We start from the raw sequence: 19,964 nt of genomic DNA on the forward strand, positions 1-19,964 counted from the left end.
CACACTTGCACTTTACTTTTTGAAGAGAATTTCGGCACAGAATTCTTTAATCATTTCATAAAGGATAGTCATCATGAAATTCGCCCAGAACTCAGAGGAAGAAAAGCAGGAACTTGTTCAAAGAAAGAATGGTCCATTTGACGGCAAAGGAACACAAATGGCCTTTGTTTGGCAGTGACCTTCAAGCAGCGGGCCCCGCCCTTCCCCCCACCTAGGGGAGGTGAGGGCTGCCCGCCCCGCTCATTGGCCAGAGCCAGAAAGGAGCTGGGTCCCCGTCAGCGATGCTGCCGCTCCAGGAAGAAGAAAGAATTACTTCTTAACGCCTGGCATTAATTTCAGCCCTGGAGAAATCCAATTTAAAAAATAAAGAATTAAATGGGAACAAAAGAAATGCTGTGTTTGATGTTCCGCACAGAAAGGTTACAGGCGGAAGTCAGCAAACAGAAGGTCGTGTGGAGCTGGGGGGCGGGAGGGGGGGGGCGCTGGTGGGGGGGCGCTGACACCCGCCGGGGGCCGGGCCGAGCTGGGCCTGCGGCCTGATTGGCTGCCGGCTCCACCTGTGAGCAGACGGCCCCTCCGTCTCCCTCCATGCAGCCCAGGTGCAGCGCACTTCCAACCTCTAGAGCCTGATGCTGTTTTAGGAACCGGCACTAAAGTCACAAGTGCTGATGGGAGGTTGATGTTCACAGGGAGTAAGAGGCAGCTCTGGGGCCTGCAGTTACCCCTCTCTCTCCTTTCTCCCTGCCCCAGCGCCTTCTGTGGATGCAAAGGGGGCACCTGCTAAGCCGACAGGCTCAGGGGCGGCCTGCACGGTGGGCCTTACAAACCCAGAGGCCAAAAGGAACCACATGACATGGTTCGGACATAAAAGCTCCTGACTGAGGCAGCAGTCATGTCCTAGGTCTGCCATGTCCTTGGCAAAGGTCAAGGTCTACCGTAAGCGAGCCTGTCTGTGGTCTTTTTGCCTCTGAGATAACATGCCTCTGAAAGGTCAGAGTTATCTCCTTTTTCTGGACCCCCCGGGGCAGACCCACTGCCCTGGAGCAGGGGACCTTGTCCCCCCGACAGTCTTGTACCCACCGATGCAAAGGAAATATTTGGAGCTCTGTTTTCCTCTTTACCCAGTCGCAGAGATTTCCCGGCCTTTCCGGCTCCCACGTCCCTCACTGACCCCCGGTGGGTTTCACGCAGCCCTCCGCACTCGCGGCCCCTCCTCCGGTGCGCATGTGTCAAGGAAACGGCAGCACTGCTGTTCTCCGAGCGCCTCCTCCATCTGTGGAGGTGTCGCTGCCCAGCGGCTGTCATCCGTTGGGCTCAAATACACTCATACAAATTCTCTGCAGGTTTGGATGTTTCTTAATGTCAACAAGCCCTGTATCTCAATGACTTTGTCCCTTTACTTTCTTGTCTTTGAAAGCTAAACGTGAAGTAGTGGACTAAAATATTTTTAACTTGGCCGTTTAAAAGTGCTTTAAGACAGGATTTTAAGATTACTCAAGTATGGCAAGGCCACCAGATCAGAAAGCAAGGGCCACTGAGAAGACAGTTTGCTGTGCTCACAGGTCCCACGAGGAGGGGGCACACCGCACAGGGATGGCAGGGGGGACACGGGGACACAGCAGGTGGCAGTCAGACACCGACGAGGGGACGGTGTGAGCAAGAGCCTTCCTTGCGGTTTCTGCAGGAAGAAATGGGCCTGGCACAGTACGCAGGCTCGGGGTGGGCTAGTGTAGGTCAAGGTCACGGGGTCTGGAGCACAGGGTCGTATCCCTAGTGGTCTGGGCCCTGGCTGTGTGGTGATCCCGGCAAGGGGGTAGAGGCCCGGAGTGTGAAAGCTGGATAGAGGAGGGCCGTGGGTGAAAGGGCTGTGGACTGGTCAATGCTCAGCGGCTGGTCCTAGGTGTCAAAGCATGAGAATACAGAAAATAAAAAAGACGTGGCAGCTTGCTTTAAAAAGGCACTCGCATGGATGTCAGTTGACAGGATTCGTACACCAAGCATTTCACGTGGTGGCTTCCATCACAACATTGAACTTGAGTTAATGGAAAGGTCAGTCGACTTATAGATTCAAACATATGAAAACGGGTCCCAAACTGTATAGGCTGCTCCTACTGGCTGGGAACCATCTTCACCCATGCCCCTGGGGTTTGCCCTTTCTGAGAACTAAGAGAAGTGCTTCAGGAGAAGGATGTTGTACGTTTTATTCCTGGCCATTCACTGGTCACAACCGGTGTTTAGGAAAAGGCTGGCTGAGGGCTGCCGATGACAGCGGGGAGATTTTCTCTCCATCACGGGGTGCAAACCCAGCCCAGAGCATCAATACAGAAGCTCTGATGCCTCAGTAGAAGTTCAGAGCCTCGGAGAAATGGGTCAGAGGGAACTTCTTTCCCTGGAGGGGAAAGAAATGAGATCGCCTCATTGTTCCCCAAGTTTCTACCTTCCAAAAATAACACACCGATGAAGAGGAAGGGGGAAGGGGGACATCCAACCGCACCCAAAACTAAGGTTTTAAACTAAGAATTTCTAGCTACCTATTACTGGAGTTTGGAAAGAATTCTCTCTGGCACTGAAATTGATGGAATTGGATTGGAAAGTACAATCAGTGGCTCGTTCAGTGAACTCCAGTTTCCCATAATGTGAAAGTTTGCTTCGCTCTTGCCATGTTCAGACCGTCCTCCCTGAAACCCAAGAGAGGGCTATGTACAGTAGACTCCTCTCCCCCTGGGATGGGCAGGCAAACGTAATAAAAACGGAACATGCCCCTGCGGAAAAGGGACTGCTAGAGGGTAAAGCATGACAAACACGATGCTAAAGACTTCAGAGGAAAAACAAGCCTCGGAAATGGCTTTATTTGCAAAGCGGGGAGATTGTTTGACACTGTGAACGTCTGCGGGACGAAGAAGATATAACCTCCACGAAACAGATGCAGAAAAAAATGGTAACAGGAAACGCCTGAGATGAAAAGGGAAATGGGTGAGTTAAGAAAGGTCGTTGAAAGGTTTTCTTAGGCTCCGCCGAGGAATAAATGCAAATTGGCCACAAAATCAGGCAGTCCAGAGCTTTATCGGGGTTTGCACGCCTGGGCGAGTTTTCCTGGTCTGCTAGGTGGGGGTGAGAAAGCCCCAAGCAAACAGGGGCTAGGGCGGGGCTTTATTTTGGTCGGCCCTCTGCGTGGGGGCTGGGGATTGGTCCTTTCTGAACAACGCGGCAACATATCATTGGTGGTTCTCCTTGCGCCCTGGTTTGACGTCAGCCGTCTCTTCCGGGTGGTAGTTCAGCCGCCATTTTGTCCCACCCCGCCCATGCCGACAGTCGTGGGGAAAACTAAAGATGTAACGGTGGCAGCGCCCCACATCACAGCAGTTACTGGGAAAAGACAACACTGCCAGTTCAGGAAATCAAAACGGCAGTGAAGAGGGCAAGATTAAGGAATTTCAGGGAAACAGAAAAAGAGACTAAACGGACAAAAAAGGATGATAAGAAGGATGACACGTGGACAGAGAACAGAGCCAACCGAGTAGCTGCGTGGTCTAACTGGAGAAGACGATGGGGCAAGAGGAAGAATCAGGCATAAACGTATAATAAAACACGAAACTATTTCCCAGGCCAAAAAAATACCGGGGAATTCAACTCCATAGGGCTCGACACATTTAAATGAAAATTAGAAAGTTTAGATACATCCGGACAGAATACTTGCTCTCCATGAACTGCAAAGGAAGAAAATACAACTCGGTAAGTCAAAAAGCGGGTTGTGGGTGAGGGTGAAAACCAGTTTGGCCTCTGTCTGTTCTTGTGTGACAGTGGATGCGAGAGACAAAAGTTTTGTGGGGAAGAATTGTAACCAGACTTTTATCGCATGAAAGACTTTCTGTCCCCGGGCCCTGTGAAGTCAACATAAAAGTGTTCACAGCTTTGCAAGGATTCTGCAGATAGGTCATTAGCTCTTTACCTTTTTTTAAAAAAGGTATATTCTATCTGAATGGGAAAGTGAAATAAAGAACCCAAGTTGTAGATTCTTTGGTGTTAAAAATTCAGCCAATCATGACAGGTGCCACTTGGTTCAAACAAGTGTTCAAGATTTAGTATCAATACCAAATGCAAGTTGAAAAAAAGTTTGTTTTTTTTTAAAAAAAAGAAACTATGGATGACAAAAGAATAATTTAATTCTAGAATTCTTAGTCAAAATCTTATAAAACCCAGGAATTATGGTGATTTTGATAGAAAAGGGGATTTTAAATTTAACATTTTATATATGGACTCAAAAGATTGCTTTTCATTCTTGATTTTGATGTAATTACAATTTTTAATGTTTCCTTTTAAAGCTTAAAAATAACCCATACCAACATAAAATGCAAAATGTGTAACCTTCAAGTCAATGGAGGCAAATGCAAACGCATAATGTGCTCCTACTTTTAGTTTTAATAATGCCTATTAAAATCTCTAGGTAACACGGCGGGATGTATTTGTTCATTTTCTTTTCAATGGGTAGTGTTTTCTAAAAGGAACACATCTCAATTTTAAGTAGAAGCGTTTTTTTTTAAAATAGAGAGATGCCTTCGATACAGAAATGAAAATAAATTCATCGGCATTTTCCAAGGAGTGCCCGCCCCACATCCGTTGGCTCTGTGCAGTTCTCCATCAGAACACGCCTCAGGTGCAGGCTCATTAACGTCCCCCGGGAAACGGGGCTGAGTGCGAACTTCCAGTTGGGTTCTGAAAAAATTACCTGCATTGTTTGGCACAACTATTTGCACATCTACCGAGGTTGTACAGAGGGTTCTTCTTTTCTTTAAATCCTAGGACATCAGTTATTCACGTACCTTTGTCTTTGATCAGACAGTGATCTCTTTGAGGCCCTCAATTATTTCTGTCTTCCATTCCCACTACCTGGCCCGGAGCCTGGCTGTACGTGTGTCACGTGGAAGAGAAATGAAATGATGTGAAAACAATTATTCTGCCAGATGGTGGTTTGCCGTCACCATATTCATCCCCATTATTGAACTCACAGCCTTGGTTTTCTTTGGTTGCATCTTGAGCCATTTCAAACTATCTCTCCCTGTGTGTTGTTTTGGTTTACTCATGCCTGCAAAACCCAGGTGGCATTTGTTACTATCTGTGCTTTTAATCACCAGGAGCTGAAATGCACCACAGTTGTGAGACTGCATCTTTCTGCTATAATGAACACTCTTTCCATCACCTGGTTTCATCTGGGTCCTGGTTTTTCTCCCCGCAGGCTCTGTGGATCCGCACGAGTTCTACTTTTTCCAGAGGACGGTGGGAGCGAGCGGTGCAAACTCGGCACACCTCCAGGCCTGTGCACACACCGCTCACCTGGCCCAGGCAGCCTTGCCCCCTGCCTCCCCTCACAGGTAGACTCATCTGAATTCAGATGTTACCACCTCCACATACGGGTTTCCATCACACATTTTACAGCCATTATGATCATGCTTATCAGGCAGGGTGGGGCCTGTGTCTCCTTCACACCCGGTCCCATTCTCAAAACACTGTGACCTGCACGCATTCAGTAAACCCATGTCTACTGGGATCGGACCACATGCCCGGCCCTCATGCACACTCCCAGGGTGTGACATTGCACAGACGATGCACAGTAACCTGGTACTGTCCACGTGGACCTCCCAAGCTCACAAAATAAGATAATGCCTACTTTTGACAGAGCTGTGACCAAAATAAATGGACCGATGTGCAGAAGTATGGGAGGATCTACTTCAGAGAGGCGGTCAAGGGGAAACTAAGGCCAAGGTCTGAAGGCAGAGAAGGAGCTAGCCATGCGGAGAGCCAGGTAAGTGCCTTCTGGGCAGAGAGAAGGGCATGGGCAGAGGTCCCGAGGAAGTCACCAGATTACTCTGTCCGAGGAAAAGACAAAGGCCCGAGTGGCTGGGGCAGAGGTGAGAACCACGCATTAGGGAAAAGCGCGGTGTGAGCCGGAGCCCATTAGGCAGAGGAACGCAGCTAACACCAGCCCTGCAGTTGCGGGGGAGTGTGCTGTAGGTCCATTAGCTGTGAGTTCCCACTCGAGAGTTTCAAATAGGGAAGTGATGTCCCCCCATTTCTAGTTTTGGAAGATCCCTGTGGAAGGGGGTTGGCACGAGACATATTTTGGGTGGACAGCGAGGCCACTGACTAAGATGGGAAGCGGGGTATGGGGCAGGTTGGGCTTTAGACGGTGTTGGTTTGAAAGGGGAAGAATAAAGGAGGCTGGTAGATGTACGAGCTTGCAGTTGATACAAATGTCTGGCTCAGAGATTTGATTTGGGCCATATTCCCACAGTCATGGTATTTATGACTATGGGATAGAAACAGATTGTTTTGGAAGGATCAGCATAGGACCCAGGCCAAGGCCTGAGGCAACCAAACATTTGGAGGTCAGATGGAAGAGGGAAAACTTGCAAAGGGGCCCGAGAAGGGCGGTGGGGGTGGGGGGGCGGGGGCAGGAATGTGTGACTTGAAGGAAAACTGAAGGAGAGGATTTCGGGAGGAGCAAGAAGCCCACTGTGTGGAAGGCTCTGGGAGAGCCCGTGAATGGGACAGACTTCCCTCTGAGCTGGCACGCCCCAGGTGGTCGGCGGCCCTGTCCGAAGCAGTGTCCACAGGCGGCAGACACGGACGTCAGACGGAATGGGCGGCAGAGGGGGCAGAGGTGAGGAGGGAGAGGTGACGTGGGAACTGGCCTTGGAGAGAACTTCTGCTGGGAAGGGGAGCAGAGAGATCCCTTTCTGCCTAACCCCAGAAGACACATTCAGGACGTCAGGTGTTGAACACACGATCCTTTTTCAAGGCCACTCAAGCAGAGAAAGTATCAGCGGGCCCAGGAGCAATATTTATAGTAAATCGTGTGAGTTTGGAGAAACTTTCTGTTAATAACAGTATTTTTTTGGTTCATTTCTGTACTGCCCTATAATGGCTAAAATCTTAAGAGCAAGTAAAATCTGCCAATGAAAACATATTATCTTGTTCAATAGTCACAGTGATGCTGTGAGAGAGGTACTCTGACTGTCTCATTTCGAAGACGAAGAATCCCAGTCTCAGAGAATGAAGAGATGACAGCAGACCACAGACGGTCAGTGGCGGAGGTAGAACTGGAACCCTGATTCCCACTTCAGAGTCTGTGCTCCCAACCTTTGCAAAACAAGAGGTAGAGACGAGAAAGAAGGTATGAATAACCTAGAATAAAAACTAAAAACGTAGCCATTCTCATTTAAAGAAAAACGGTCTTTCTCAATTCACCAATAATTTTGGCAGTAAGGCGATCTTTGTGGAAGACTCTTCAGCAGGAGTTCAGGTAATTCTGCTGGTGGGTGAGAATCAATGCATGGAGGCCTTGGGTGTGATCTGTACCCCTCCCCCGCCCCACCCCCACCGCATCCCCAACACCGTGCCTTATTAAATGCAAGCAGGAAAGTGACTTAGGAAATACCATCAACTGGCACTAAATCTAGACCAAGGTTGTTAAACCCATTCCCACTGGGGGCCGTATCAGCCTTGCAGTTGCCTTCAAAGGGCCTAATGCAATTTCAGCTCCTTAACGGTTACGGAGTAGTTACGTTTATACAGTCCTAAAATTATTCCGGCCCTTTGAAGGCAACCGCAAGGCTGATGTGGACCCGGTAGAATGAGTTTGACGCCCCTGATCTAGACTATTTAATGTTTTAAATAGGGTCTCTGACAAGATACCCCACACATTCATGAAAGAAGTGTCTGAATAAAAGTAAGTAGCATATTCTTTACCTACTGGATTTATGAAAATATATCTATTCAATAACTCCTAACTATGTTTTTTTAAGTCGGTTCCCTACACATTTGACTGACCAGGACCCCATATTTCATCATTGCTTAAGGCAAACCCCAGGTAGGAAAATGGTCTCATACATTGCCTAAAGAGGCCCCCAAATGTGTACACACAAACACACACACACACGCCCCACACACACACGGAGCGTGAGGCTGCACAGGAGAGATGGCCCCTTAGAATAACCCACTGCGCTCTTCCGACCAACAACTGCTCTGCCCACGCAGAGAGCCATGGGAGGGAGACAGCCCCAGCCCACGGAAACGTGTGAGGCAGGCAGACATTCCGCCATCCATGCATCCGGTCATCTTGCCAGTGGCTCTGGGTCTCTCAGAGGCACAGAGCCAATCCAGAAACCTGTGGTCTTTGTGGAGAGATGATTCCTCGGCTTGCTTGCCAAATGTCACAGGGGTGGTGGCACCTACACGGGGTGGCTGGCGAGAGGACAGAGAAGAGAGCGGTGACGTACGCATGACAGATGTTGAGGCAACAGTGTCACATAGTTTCTTACTTACATTTCTGCATTTTTAAAGGAAATGTATGCCCATTGTGTAAATCACAAGGGAAAGAAGTGGTACAGACACAAACCACTCTCGGAGAGCAGTGATATTTCCTGGGAAAGCATTTCTGCAGTGGAAATATAATGAGCATGCAAACATGTATCTCTTTTTCACGCACTGCTCGGTTGTGTTCCGGCCACATCATGTAACCTCCAGCATCATTTAAAATTCTCACAGATACAGGCCACGTTTAATACTCCATGCTATGGGCAAGTGGTAACTTATTTTTAAGCATTGCACTATTATTGGTCATTTGGGTTCCAGGCAGCTTTTGATTGCTGTAACCAATCAGAGAAGCTGAGATAAACACTTCTGTGCCAACCAACTTTGTCTTTCTCTCTGATTATTTTCTTAAGTGTACATCACCAGAAGTAAGTGTAACTTCTGGGTCAAAGAACATAAAAAATCTGGAGGCTTTGTAAATCACTTGCCAGGAAGGCTGCAGCAATTTCTACTTCTTCAAAGGATGTGTCTGTGTGTCTGTCTCCCTAGACTCTGGACCACCGCGATCGCAGCTTTAAATAGTACATATTCATTAGGTTGATGAGTGAAACAATTACTCACAGTCATTTTGAATCCTTTGAGTTCTTGGTTTGAATCCCATTACTGTTCTGTGAGCCACCTGCATTTCCCTTTTATGAGTTATCTGCTAATATACCTTGCTCGTTTGCTTTTGCTTTTTGGAGTTTTCGTGTTTTTAATGATGGGTTTGAATTTGTTGTGTATCAGAACCAGAATCCATTATCCTCTCCGTAGCAGTCACGTCCAGTTACCTCCCGTACCCGTGGTGTGCTCTGCCGGCAGGGTGGTGCCTTCGGGGGGGGGAGCCAGGGTTCAGGAGGGTGTGGGGTTTTCAGACCCTGGTGTCTCTGTCCCATCGGGTACCGCTGAGAAGTGGCTGTTAAGGGCTTCGCGTGGATCACACTTTGAATTGTTGTTGGTATGCGGTGATGAACGATTGGAGACAAAGTGCAAAGGAAGCAACACAGGCAAATCCACATCTTAAAATGGAGATCCAGGGATGTGGAGGTGGGTGGGTCGGACAAAAGGCCTTCCCTTTTGCCCCTTGAACTTGAGCCTTCTCAGTGGCCACCTGGATTTGACTGACGCAGCGTTAAGTTTCTCTTTGTGTAAATTTAAACATTGTGATTTAAACTAAAATATAGAATGAAGTGGAAGGGATATTCCTTTCTCATAGAAAAAAGTAGGCAGAGATGAGTGAAGATACCAAAACACTAGAAGTGTTTGTGGGATTGAGGTTGAAGGAACACAGGCCCTTTTTTTCCCTAATGCATGCCTGATGGGTGAACATATTTGACGAAATCCTGGCAATCATACAGAAAGGAAGGAGAGGTAAAAAAACTCTGAGAGACAGGCTAGCCTGAGAGCAGAAAGTATCGGGTGTGGGAGTTTGGAATTCTTTGTAGGCGATGGGTAACCTTTAAAGTTTTAGACGTGAATGAAGCAGCTTATTGGGAACATTAGTTTAAGAATGTGCAGAATGGATTGAAAAGAGAGAGAAGAGAAGCAGGAAGGTCAGCTACGAGTTCCTTGCTTTAGCACCACATTTTGGAAGGACAGTTTGGTGATATGTGTAGCAACGCATATAATACATCTGTCTTTTGACCCACTCATTTCATTCCTGGGGATTTACTAAAGAAATAATAGGGAGAGTGTATAAAGTTGTATGTGCAAAGATGTTCCTTGCACAGTCATTTATAGTCGAAAAAATTTAGAACACTAATTATCCAGTGGTTCATGGCAGGATTAAGTATCATGACGCAAACCTGTATTTATTAACCTTGAAGTGGTCTCATGGTCTGTATACACGAAGCAGAGGGTCCAAAAACAGCCCACTCAGGGCGCCTCCTCCTTCACCGTAATCCATACACATCATCTCAGTGCTTGCGGATTGTCATCGCAGGGATGGTTTCTAACGCAAACCTGATTTAGGATGAATTTCACTGAATGAACTGGTGGTGCCCTTCCTCCCTCTCCTTCCTCTAAGGAATGGAGGGAAACAGGACGGGGGCCCTCGGCCGGTCTGCGCCTGGTGTTCGGTTCGTGCGGGCCCGGAGTCCTGTGTGTTTGCAGTCCACGGCGGCGCACCCTTTCCATCCCATTGCTGTGACTGCAGAGGCACTTTCCCCAAATACAGGGAAGCATCTGCTGGCCTTCCGACGGGGGTTCCCGGCGGTCCCCCTCAGGTCAGCTCTGCGGTTCGGATGTCTGTTGAAGCAGAAACTTCGGGCTGCTGCGTTAAGAAATCCCTTCAGCTCTTACCTGCCACTGGAGAGCTGCGTCAGGGTGGCATGTCACGTGACCTCTTAGACTCTCTGTGTCGTCCTTAAAATGGGGTAACAAGACGTCTTTCCCTTCATTGTTGTGGAATTGAACACTAATGAAAGTCCCCCTTTACTTAATTCCTCCCTGTCCAGATTAGATATTTTGGACAAGGGATATTAATATCTAGAATAGGTTGTTTTTAAAATCTTTATTAAAAGTGACATGCCCACAACACCCATTGCCTAAAATGATGAAATATTTTTTCCTTTCTAATTAGTCTCTTTGGAAAAACAAAACCAAAAACAACAGATCATTTCCCCCAAACATCAAAAAAGCTTTCCTATTTAAAAAGTGCATGTGCAAATTAAAGAGGATCTCACCTCAACTATGAGTACTTAAGATAACGTGATTCTTTTCTTCAGGTAATCTATCTCAAGCTAACATTCGAATCCATAATGTGTTTTCAGAAAAGGAGCCTTACCTTCTTCAGATTCATCTGAAACATGTTGCTCGTGGAAACAAAATGCTATTTAAGATCTTTGCCTACTTGCCCCTCACTTTGCCCACCCATGCTTCAAAATACTAGATTCATTAGGGGAACACATTCGCGTCCTTGGAAGTTCGTCATTACTGAACTTGGTCATACATATTACTGTATGAACGTGACTTCTAATGTTCTTCCAGATTTCATCCAAATATTTAGCAATTTTTATTCTTTCTTATGCAAGACTTCAGAACCAAATCAAATCCAAAGTTACACTTTTTTAAATGAAATTTATTGGGGTGACATTAGTTAATAAAATGTATGGGCTTCGAGTGAACGATTCTGATACATCACCTGTGTATTGTATTGTGTGTTCACCACCCAAAGTCAAGTCTCCTTCCGTCGCTGTGCGTTTGACCCCTTTACCACTTACGCCCAGTACTTGGAAGTCGGCCATCACTGATCTGCTCTCCGACCCTATGGGTCAGTGTGGCCTTTATTAGAAATCCATATAAATGGAATCCTAAAGGATAAGACTCTTTTCTGTCTTGTTTTCATCATGAGTGGTGTTTCATCTGTGGCTCATTTCTTTTTATTGCTGAGCGGTATTGCATTGTACAGACACATTATTATTCACTCGTCTGCGGTTGGCCGTGTAGATTGTTCCTCGTCTTCGCTGTTATGAATAAAACGGCTACAAAAATTCATGTAGTTTGTGTGTGTGAACATGTATTTTCATTTCTCTGGGGTAAATGTCCTATTTGTCATTGTGGCAATGATTCCATAGGTATATTAATTTGTCAAAATTCATCAGAAACAAACTTAAAATTACCGCGTTTGCTTTTGTGTGGGTGACTGGCTAAACAATCTATGGTCATTTACACCATGCAATACGACTCGGAAATAAAAAAGAATAAACTGCCAAAACTCATAATAACTTGGAGGAATTTACAGGGAATCATGCTGAATGAAACAAACTGGTACCCCAAAAGGTCATGTACTGTATGACTCCATTTGAAAATCACATTTTTATGAGCTCTAGTGGCCACCAATCATGTATAACTGGAAAATGAAGGTATTTTCAGGCAGCTTCTCAGAACAGTTTACCGCCCATTCATACTTCCTGAAACAAAAGATGATTTGGTTGATGTATTTCAGTGAAAAAGGATTCTTAGAAAACCAAAACCCAAATTATTCAAGAGACAGGATATAACTACAGAATAGTGGAAAGAGATCCTGGGAAAACAGGAGGGAAAAAGCCACGCTGGGGCAGAAAAATCTGAAGACCCCACAGAGAATGTCTTCGGGAGTAAAGTGGCTTCCGTGCATAAGGACGTGAGAGACTTCAGTGTGCTTGGGCCACTTGAAACTCCACGGAGGGGGAAACGCAAAGACACAGAGTGTCCATGAAGGGGGCAGCTAGTGCCTTGGTCCTGAGGGGTGAGGCGCGCCTGCAGCTTCCACTGGAGGAAATGATGAAAGAGTGCCAATCGGAAAATGCGGCAATGTAAATTCTGCTCACAATGAACAAGTCTAAGTACCCGGGATGCAGGAGCGAGGCTGAAGACTGAATCAGTGAGCCGGAAGACACAGCCGGGGGTGCTCCCAGAGGGCAGCACACTCAAAGGAATGGAAAGGAGGAGAGGAAAGTGAACTGACGTGAATGATAATATCAGAAGGTCTATGTGGTACAATACCCATCCCCCCCAAAAAAGACAAAGCGATGTTATAAGCAAAGAACTAATAGAAGAATTGGTGAACAGGAGCAAGGAAGCCAACGTCTTAGAAATCTTTCACAGAAGTTAACAGACACTGTATGAAGCTGATGAACCAAGAGATACTCATGCTGACAGTGAAAATCATAGCACTAATCACTGCAAGAACGAAAAACAGAAGTGAAGACGTGTGTTAGCCTCTAGGGACAGGAATGGGAAGACTGTTAATTTTCATTTACGCCTTCATACTTTTTTTCACAATAGACATATTTCTTTAAAAATTTTTAAGCAGGCCCTGGCTGGTGTAGCTCAGTGGATTGAGCACAGGCTGTGAACCAAAGCATTGCAGGTTCAATTCCCAGTCAGGGCACATGCCTGGGTTGCAGGCCACGACCCCCAGCAACCGCACAGTGATGTTTCTCCTCTCTCTTTCTCTCTCCCTTCCCTCTCTAAAAGTAAACAAATGAAATCTTAAAAAAAAATTTTTAAGCAAAAACATTGCTTTTCCCACCTGACTCTCATGGTAGAGATTAATGACCATCACAGGTTTACTGCACTCTTATAGGGGTTCCATCAGCGCTGCTTCTTTGGCCGTGGTGTTGGGGCCACGGGTGGTAAACAGTGCGTATCTGCATGGACATCTCAGCCTGCAAGTGTCAGTAGATGCTCTGCCAAACCAAATTCCAAACAGGATCAACAGGAAACTTGGTCAACAGGAAACTTGGCATCCCCTGGAGCTATTTTTTGTTTAAAAGTAGGGGGGGATGGCTAGCCCCAAAGGGACTGGTACAGAGAGTAAACTCTACATTTTGGGGTGCATGTCCTCCACCCCTGGAAAGTAATGTCATGACTATGACATGAGGATGTGCTGGAGATGAGCCCAGGGTCGTGGTGTCACAGCAAAATGACCATCTGCTTGGTAAGAGTGGAGCCATGTCTTGCATTGCTTGACCTGTTGGGCACAAGGCCGCCTGAGGCCCGGTCCGGTTCAGCGTTCGGTGAGGCCACGGCAGCACGGGGGAGGCAAGCTGCTTGCTTGCGATCCTCCCCAGCCAGAATGAATGACTGTCGGTTCTACACGTCCTCTTCCCCCTTTGTCACGTGTCAGTCTCTGCAGCCGTCCCCGGTCCCTTGGTTAGTGCACGACCATCACCTCTGGCTTGGGCTTCCTGCAGTAACTCCCTGTCTGTCCTTCCCGTGTGCATTTTTGTCTCTCCTTGAATCCATTCTCTGTTTAGTTGGATGGTCCTTTAAAATTAAACATGAACAACAACGACAACTGATCATGACAATCTCTTGCTTAAACTATTTCACTTGGAAAGCCAAACAAACAAAAAACCTTCAGCACCTTCCCATGATACTTCATATCCTATCATGTGACTCTCGGGGGTTTCCAAATTTTGCTTCTTACTACTACTCTTAGATTCAATTTTGACATCCTCACAGGTCAACCAAACTGGCCTTTTGAGTTTCCTCAGCATGATTTCTACAAACTGTTTGTTTGTTTGTTTCACCTAGAACCCTCCTGCATTTATCCAACCCACTTTCTTTTCCTTTCTTGGTCTTGGCTAACACATAGTCTCCCTCTAGGCAGAACTCAAGCAGAACTTCCCAGGAGGCTTGTGCAGGCGATGTCAGCATCCCTGTCCCATAGGGTCCTGCAGCTACCTGGTGTTACTAGGTTCATTTCAAGTGCCTTCCTGAGCATCAATAGAAGAGAGGTGCCAGGAGGGGGCGCCCGAGTCTCTCGTGCTCGCCACAGTAGCCTCCCTCTCAGTAGGTCACATTCAAGACGCCAAGTGCACATCGAATTAATAATGAATGATTGACAGAAAGGTGCCTTGCACAGGACCACTACTTGTCACTCTTGATTGCCTGCCGGCTACCCAGGCCTTGTTATCTCCGGTGCAGCAGCTTCCTGGAGCTGAGGCTGCTCTCTGGCCCCTGTGCTGTTTGAAGTCTGGAGTCTGGCCAACGTGACCCTGATTCTAAGATAGGAGCAGAGAACAGATTCTTCAAGCAATAGATCAAGGTAGTTGAGGCTGATGGGAGCAGGATTCTGAAATGGATTACTAAATGCATTATTAAATGCACAGGACTCATCTGGAGTCCAATAAGCATTTTATTTTAATGAATTAGAAATGAATATTTGCGAGCACTTAGAAAGGAAAAAGTTGATCAACATGAGTCATCACTGATTAAAAAAATAACAGGCTGTTTCTGTATTTTGGAGTTTCATGGTGGCGTTTTGATAACCTTCCCCTCGCCCCTCCTGCCTTGGATTCTGTGTGATGAGTATGGGAAGCTGGAGAAACGGGAGACACAGGGTCAAGGCATGAAAATCTGGGGACCCCCCCGCCCAAACACCTGTCCATCTGCCAACAATGCAGAGCTGCTTTGTCTAGCTAATCAGTTTAGAGTTGAGGCTTCGGGGAGTTTCACTGTCCAGCCGGCTCTCCCAGCTCTCCCTCCCTGCTTCCTGCCATCCTTAAACCAAGACGGGTGGTCCTGCAGAGGAGATCCTGAGCCCACTTCCCTGCGCCTGAGAGGTAGACAAGGCTGCTCATGTACAGAGGCCACGCCCTGCCCAGGTGGGCTCACTGCAAGTGCAGGGGGAAAGGCTGCGCTTGCATTCTCACCCCTCCCCCGGCCGCCCAGCCATGGCCCTCCTCTCTGCTGTGTGCGGCCTGAAGATGGAGTGGCCCCACCTCCGTCCAGGAGCTGAAATACAATCGGAACAGTAATACCAGCTCTTTCCCTCCCCTATGGCTATAGACCCATATGTGGGGGGAAAAAGGGGATGTTGCTCCTTTCGGGGGACTCTGTTAACATGACTTGTGACTGGAGGACTGGTGTGGACACTAAGAGCTAAGGCCCTGCTCGGAGAACTTGGCATGTATCAACTCCTTTCATCCTCACTCAGCCCTCCCAGGCAGGTATGGTTCTAATCCCATGAGGTCTCACTTGCATAGGGTCATGTGGCCAGTGAATGGACATGCTGAGATTTACACCAACCAGCAGCCAAGGCTGGAGATGGAGCCCTCACCCATGACACCACCGCTCTGCTGTGCCCTCTGGCAGACACCAGCGGAGCCTGGGATGGAGGGGATTTCTCTAAGGCATTTGACACCTAGATGTCTTTATGAATACAATGAAAAAATAAGACTTGGCACTTGTATAATTCAGAGGGTTACTAGCAGCCGAATGAAGCAGTGAACCAGAAGAATGCTGATCTCCACTGTGGCAGAGGGAGCCCCACAGTGGGGTGTCACCCAGGCCCCAAGTGCTCTCAGCTGATCTGCAGATATGGGAAATACAAGATGCCTGAATCAAACCCAGAGACTCGGAGAGGATGGACTGGGGCTTTTGTACCCACGACTAGCCCCCCAAGCGCGGGCGTGGCCTAACCGTGACTCGGCAAAGCCGGCCCAGTCTGCTCCTTGCCGGGGGTCAACGGTGAGGTGTATTTGAAAAATGATGGATGAGGTCAGGCTGTACTCACTGTTTTTAAAAACTGGCTCAGGCTCACTGATTGCATTAATTAGTCAATTAATTTAAGTAACGACTAAAGTTTTGGGAAGGGCAGAGTCGGTGTTCTTCAAAGGGAAGAGACGGCTCAGAGGGGAGACATTAGAAACTGTGTCCCAGGAAGATACGTGAGAGTAACTGAGGATGTTTACTGCTCAGAAGAGAGCACTTAGTCAGGATGGGAGGAGGGTGGCCCTAGAGGACCTGAGGGTTATCTTGCGGATGCGACTTAGGTACTTCGTGCGGTCTGCAGAGGGCAGAGCCGGGAGCGAAGTTTACGGGGAGGTGGGTCTGTCTCGCTGCTGTGCCAGGAGGGGACGCAGACTTCCCCGTCTACTCTTGGGACAACTGTAACAGCTAACATGCACCGGGTGCTCACCATGTCTGCACTAAAGTTAAGGTCTGTGTATGTCGGCTAGAAAGTTGTGGATCAAACTCATACTCACCCCCGCAAGCGTCTGGGCATCATTAGCAAAGGATGCTTTTACCGACTGCTTATTAAATTACCTCATTTGATGGTTTCCCCGTTGACTGTTGTTATTATATCATTACTGTTATAGATGAGAGAATAGAGAGGTTCAATTACTTTCCTGGAATCATCCTGATTTAAGTTATTGGCTTATAACGATCTAGACCCAAGTATTCTGGCTCCTGATACTTCCTCCCAAGGTTATGCACACGGCAAGGGGTCAGAAGAGCTGTTCACTGGAAATATAATGTGAGCCACTAATGAAAGTCATATATGTCATCTCGCTTTTTCTAGTGGTCACACTGAAAATGTAAAAAGAAGGCCCTGGCTGGTGTAGCTCAGTGGATTGAGCTCGGGCAGTGAACCAAAGTATCGCAGGTTCGATTCCCAGTCAGGGTACATGCCTGGGTTACAGGCCATGACCCCCAGCAACCGCACATTGATGTTTCTCTCTCTCTTTCTCCCTCCCTTCCCTCTCTAAAAATAAGTAAATAAAATCTTTTTAAAAGTAAAAAAAAGTTAGTGCAGACAGTTTAAAAAAAGAAAATGTAAAAAGAAACCAGTGAAATTATTTTAAGACATATATATATAAATAAAATAAATGTATATCTTAACCCAATTGACTCATTACATCTGAACTATTATCATTTGTGGAAAGGATGTAACCAACACTAAAATTATTAACACGCTATTCTACATTCTGTTTTTCACACTCAGTCCCCTATGTTCTCCTAACTGAACATCTCAGGACTAGCCACATTTCAAGGGGTCAGTAGCTCCTTGGAACTCTTGGTTGCTAATGAACGGCTAGCACAGGGCTCGGATTTCCACCTCCTGGCGGGTGCGGGGTGGTTGCTGCAATTTACGGAGGAGCTTTACCTTTCTACCTTCAATTCTAGTGCCTCTCTGCCCCCAGTTTGCTACTTTCTTTGGCAATGGAGGGGAATGCTTTGCACCTGCCTTTGCGTCAGCTCTGGTGGGGCCAATGCAGATATTTCTGACGTTGGGGAGGGCAGGTGTTTCTCCTGCAACCTTCCAACAAGCTCATTTCCCTCGTGGCAGCTAAGCAGGGAGTAAGCGTGCTTGATTTCTGCTTTGCAAATGACTGAAGTAGGTTGCGTGAAATAAATAGTGTACCCCAAATATCAAACTGGGGGGTAGAACATCCTGCTCTGTGCAAAGTTATGCATAATTGAGGGAGTCCCTGGCTTAACTGGTCAGAAATAAATCCTGTAGTCCATCAATGCCTACGTGAGTGTTAGGGGAAGGAAACGTTCTGCGGTTATTTTTGCCACGGGGCCCAGGGCTAGAGGCAGAGCAGCAAAACAAACACACCAGCCTCTTCAAGTAGCTTTAAAACAACCCACCGAAGTTTCCCCTCAAAATTCCAAGCCAGTCGCCAAAAATGAATGCATGCACAGATATCACGCGCTAGGGTCTCCTGGAGGTGGCGCTCTGAGGGTGACGAAGTCACAGTTAATTAGTGCCTGCAAAATGCCGCGTGTGAGCTCATCGGAGAAGTCAGGCTCTGCACACATATTATTTATAGCAGATCTGAGGCGTGATCAGTGTTTGACATTTTCCTCTTTTTAAGTAGGGGGACTTGAAAAAGTCGTGGGCACTGCCCTCTCATCGCCCCCACCCCCTGCCCCCGGGACAAAGTGCGGTGGGCCGGCGCCAGGGCGCGGGCAGGGGGCGACGCACCAACCACGCGAGTCCAGGCGCAGGTGCCGGGGCGGCAGCGGCCACCCCGCAGCGTCGGCTCGGGAGGAGAGTTCGCGGCTGATCTCGGGATGCTTTGCAGATACACGCTGTGTCCCTGGCCAGCAGGAGGAAGGAAGAGGAAGTGAGAGCAGCGGCAGCCGGCGGCGCACAGCCGGCCGACCCGGAGTGTAAGTGCGTGTGCTCCGGCGAGCGCGAGCGGGCGAGGATGGGCGCGGGATAGAGGCAGACCACCCACACCGCCGCGGCCGAGCAGGGCCACAGAGCCGCCCGCCCCCCTTCAATGGTCCCGGGTCGCCAGAGCTCTATTCGCGGGGAACCTTCGCCGCCACAGCCGTTGTCCGGCGACCCTGGGCAGGTTCGTAAAGTTTCCTGGGCTGGCGCCGCGCCCTGGCTCGCTGACCTCAGCGCTACCGGGGAGGGAGATGGGCTGGGGCGAGGGGGAGGCGTCCTGCCCCGGGGGACTCTGGTCGCCGCGGAGACACTTTTGTTTCCTCCCTGGGGGCGCCCGGGCTCCGGCGGGGGTGGCCGCGGCGCTCTGCGGGGTGAAGGCTGTGGGCGCGCTGGGGCGCTCTGCAGTTGGGGAAGTCTGGGCAGAGGGGGAGCGGGGGAAGTGGGAGCGGGGGGGAGGGGGCCCCGGGATGAGGCGCAGGGCCCGGGGCCCGGGGCCCGGGAACCCGCAGAAACATTTCGGCCAAGGCCCCTGGAGGGGGCCGCCGGAGGACTGCGTTGCTGGCGCCGGGGGATTGGGGACGGGGGACGGTGGGTTTGGGGGCTCGGAGATCCGAGAAGCTGCGCCAGAGAAGAAACTGGCGGCTCAGACTCCCGGCTTCTCTCGGGCACCGGCAGAAGGGAGGGAATCCCCCTGCAAGCGCGCTCCTGGTAGGGGGCGGTGATAGGCTAGGAGGATGGAGGGCCGGGAGGGACAGGAGGGGTGGTCGGGGCAGCTGGGAGCCCCGGGGACCACTATTAGTAAATAGCCGCCTCTGGGGACATGCCGAAGTCCCCGCTGGGACCGGGAAAGACGGTGGGGGCTTCGGTGCGAGAGACCAGCATCGGAGAGGGGGCGCACCGGGCGCGCCTTCTGAGAAGGGGGCAGCAGAGCTCTGGGGACCCTGCAGTCGGAGCGGAGAGGGGCGGCAGCGATCGCACGAGTAGCTTTGAGGAAGAGGAAATACAGAACTCAGGCGGCCCGGGGTGTGCGCGTGTGTTTGGGGTTGGGAAGTCCGTGTTGTGCCGCGGGTGCTCGCGAGAGCAGCGAGTGTGTGTGTGTGTAAGATTGATCGATCTAAAGGGGCTCGGGAGCCGGGGCCTCCCCGTTGAGTGACCCTCCCCCTCCTGGGGGCGGGTAGCTTTTGAAGTTGGCGGCCGAAGGCCAGGGTTGCTGGTGTTA

At 49.0% G+C, this 19,964-nt stretch overlaps 1 protein-coding gene across 4 annotated transcripts in view; it reads left to right on the plus strand.

Annotated features, from left to right (window-relative positions):
* The first annotated feature begins 18,364 nt into the window (after nucleotides 1–18,364).
* Nucleotides 18,365–19,964, plus strand: part of ELMO1 (engulfment and cell motility 1) — a 472,430-nt gene continuing 470,830 nt past the window's right edge. For 2 of the 4 annotated variants that reach the window (XM_045828136.1, XM_045828134.1), the window contains exon 1: nucleotides 18,366–18,929. Coding sequence is in view for 1 of the 4 variants with exons in the window: in XM_045828139.1 (XP_045684095.1) it covers nucleotides 18,855–18,929 (75 nt within the window). In the remaining 3 variants the exon portion in view is untranslated. Of the gene's footprint in view, nucleotides 18,930–19,964 lie in introns of all 4 variants that reach the window. The other 2 variants (XM_045828139.1, XM_045828135.1) reach the window with 2 other exon arrangements.

The sequence above is a fragment of the Phyllostomus hastatus genome, unplaced genomic scaffold (genome assembly GCF_019186645.2).
Source record: "Phyllostomus hastatus isolate PE091 unplaced genomic scaffold, TTU_PhHast_1.1 phas_scaffold_78, whole genome shotgun sequence".
Classification (NCBI taxonomy): Eukaryota; Metazoa; Chordata; class Mammalia; order Chiroptera; family Phyllostomidae; genus Phyllostomus; species Phyllostomus hastatus.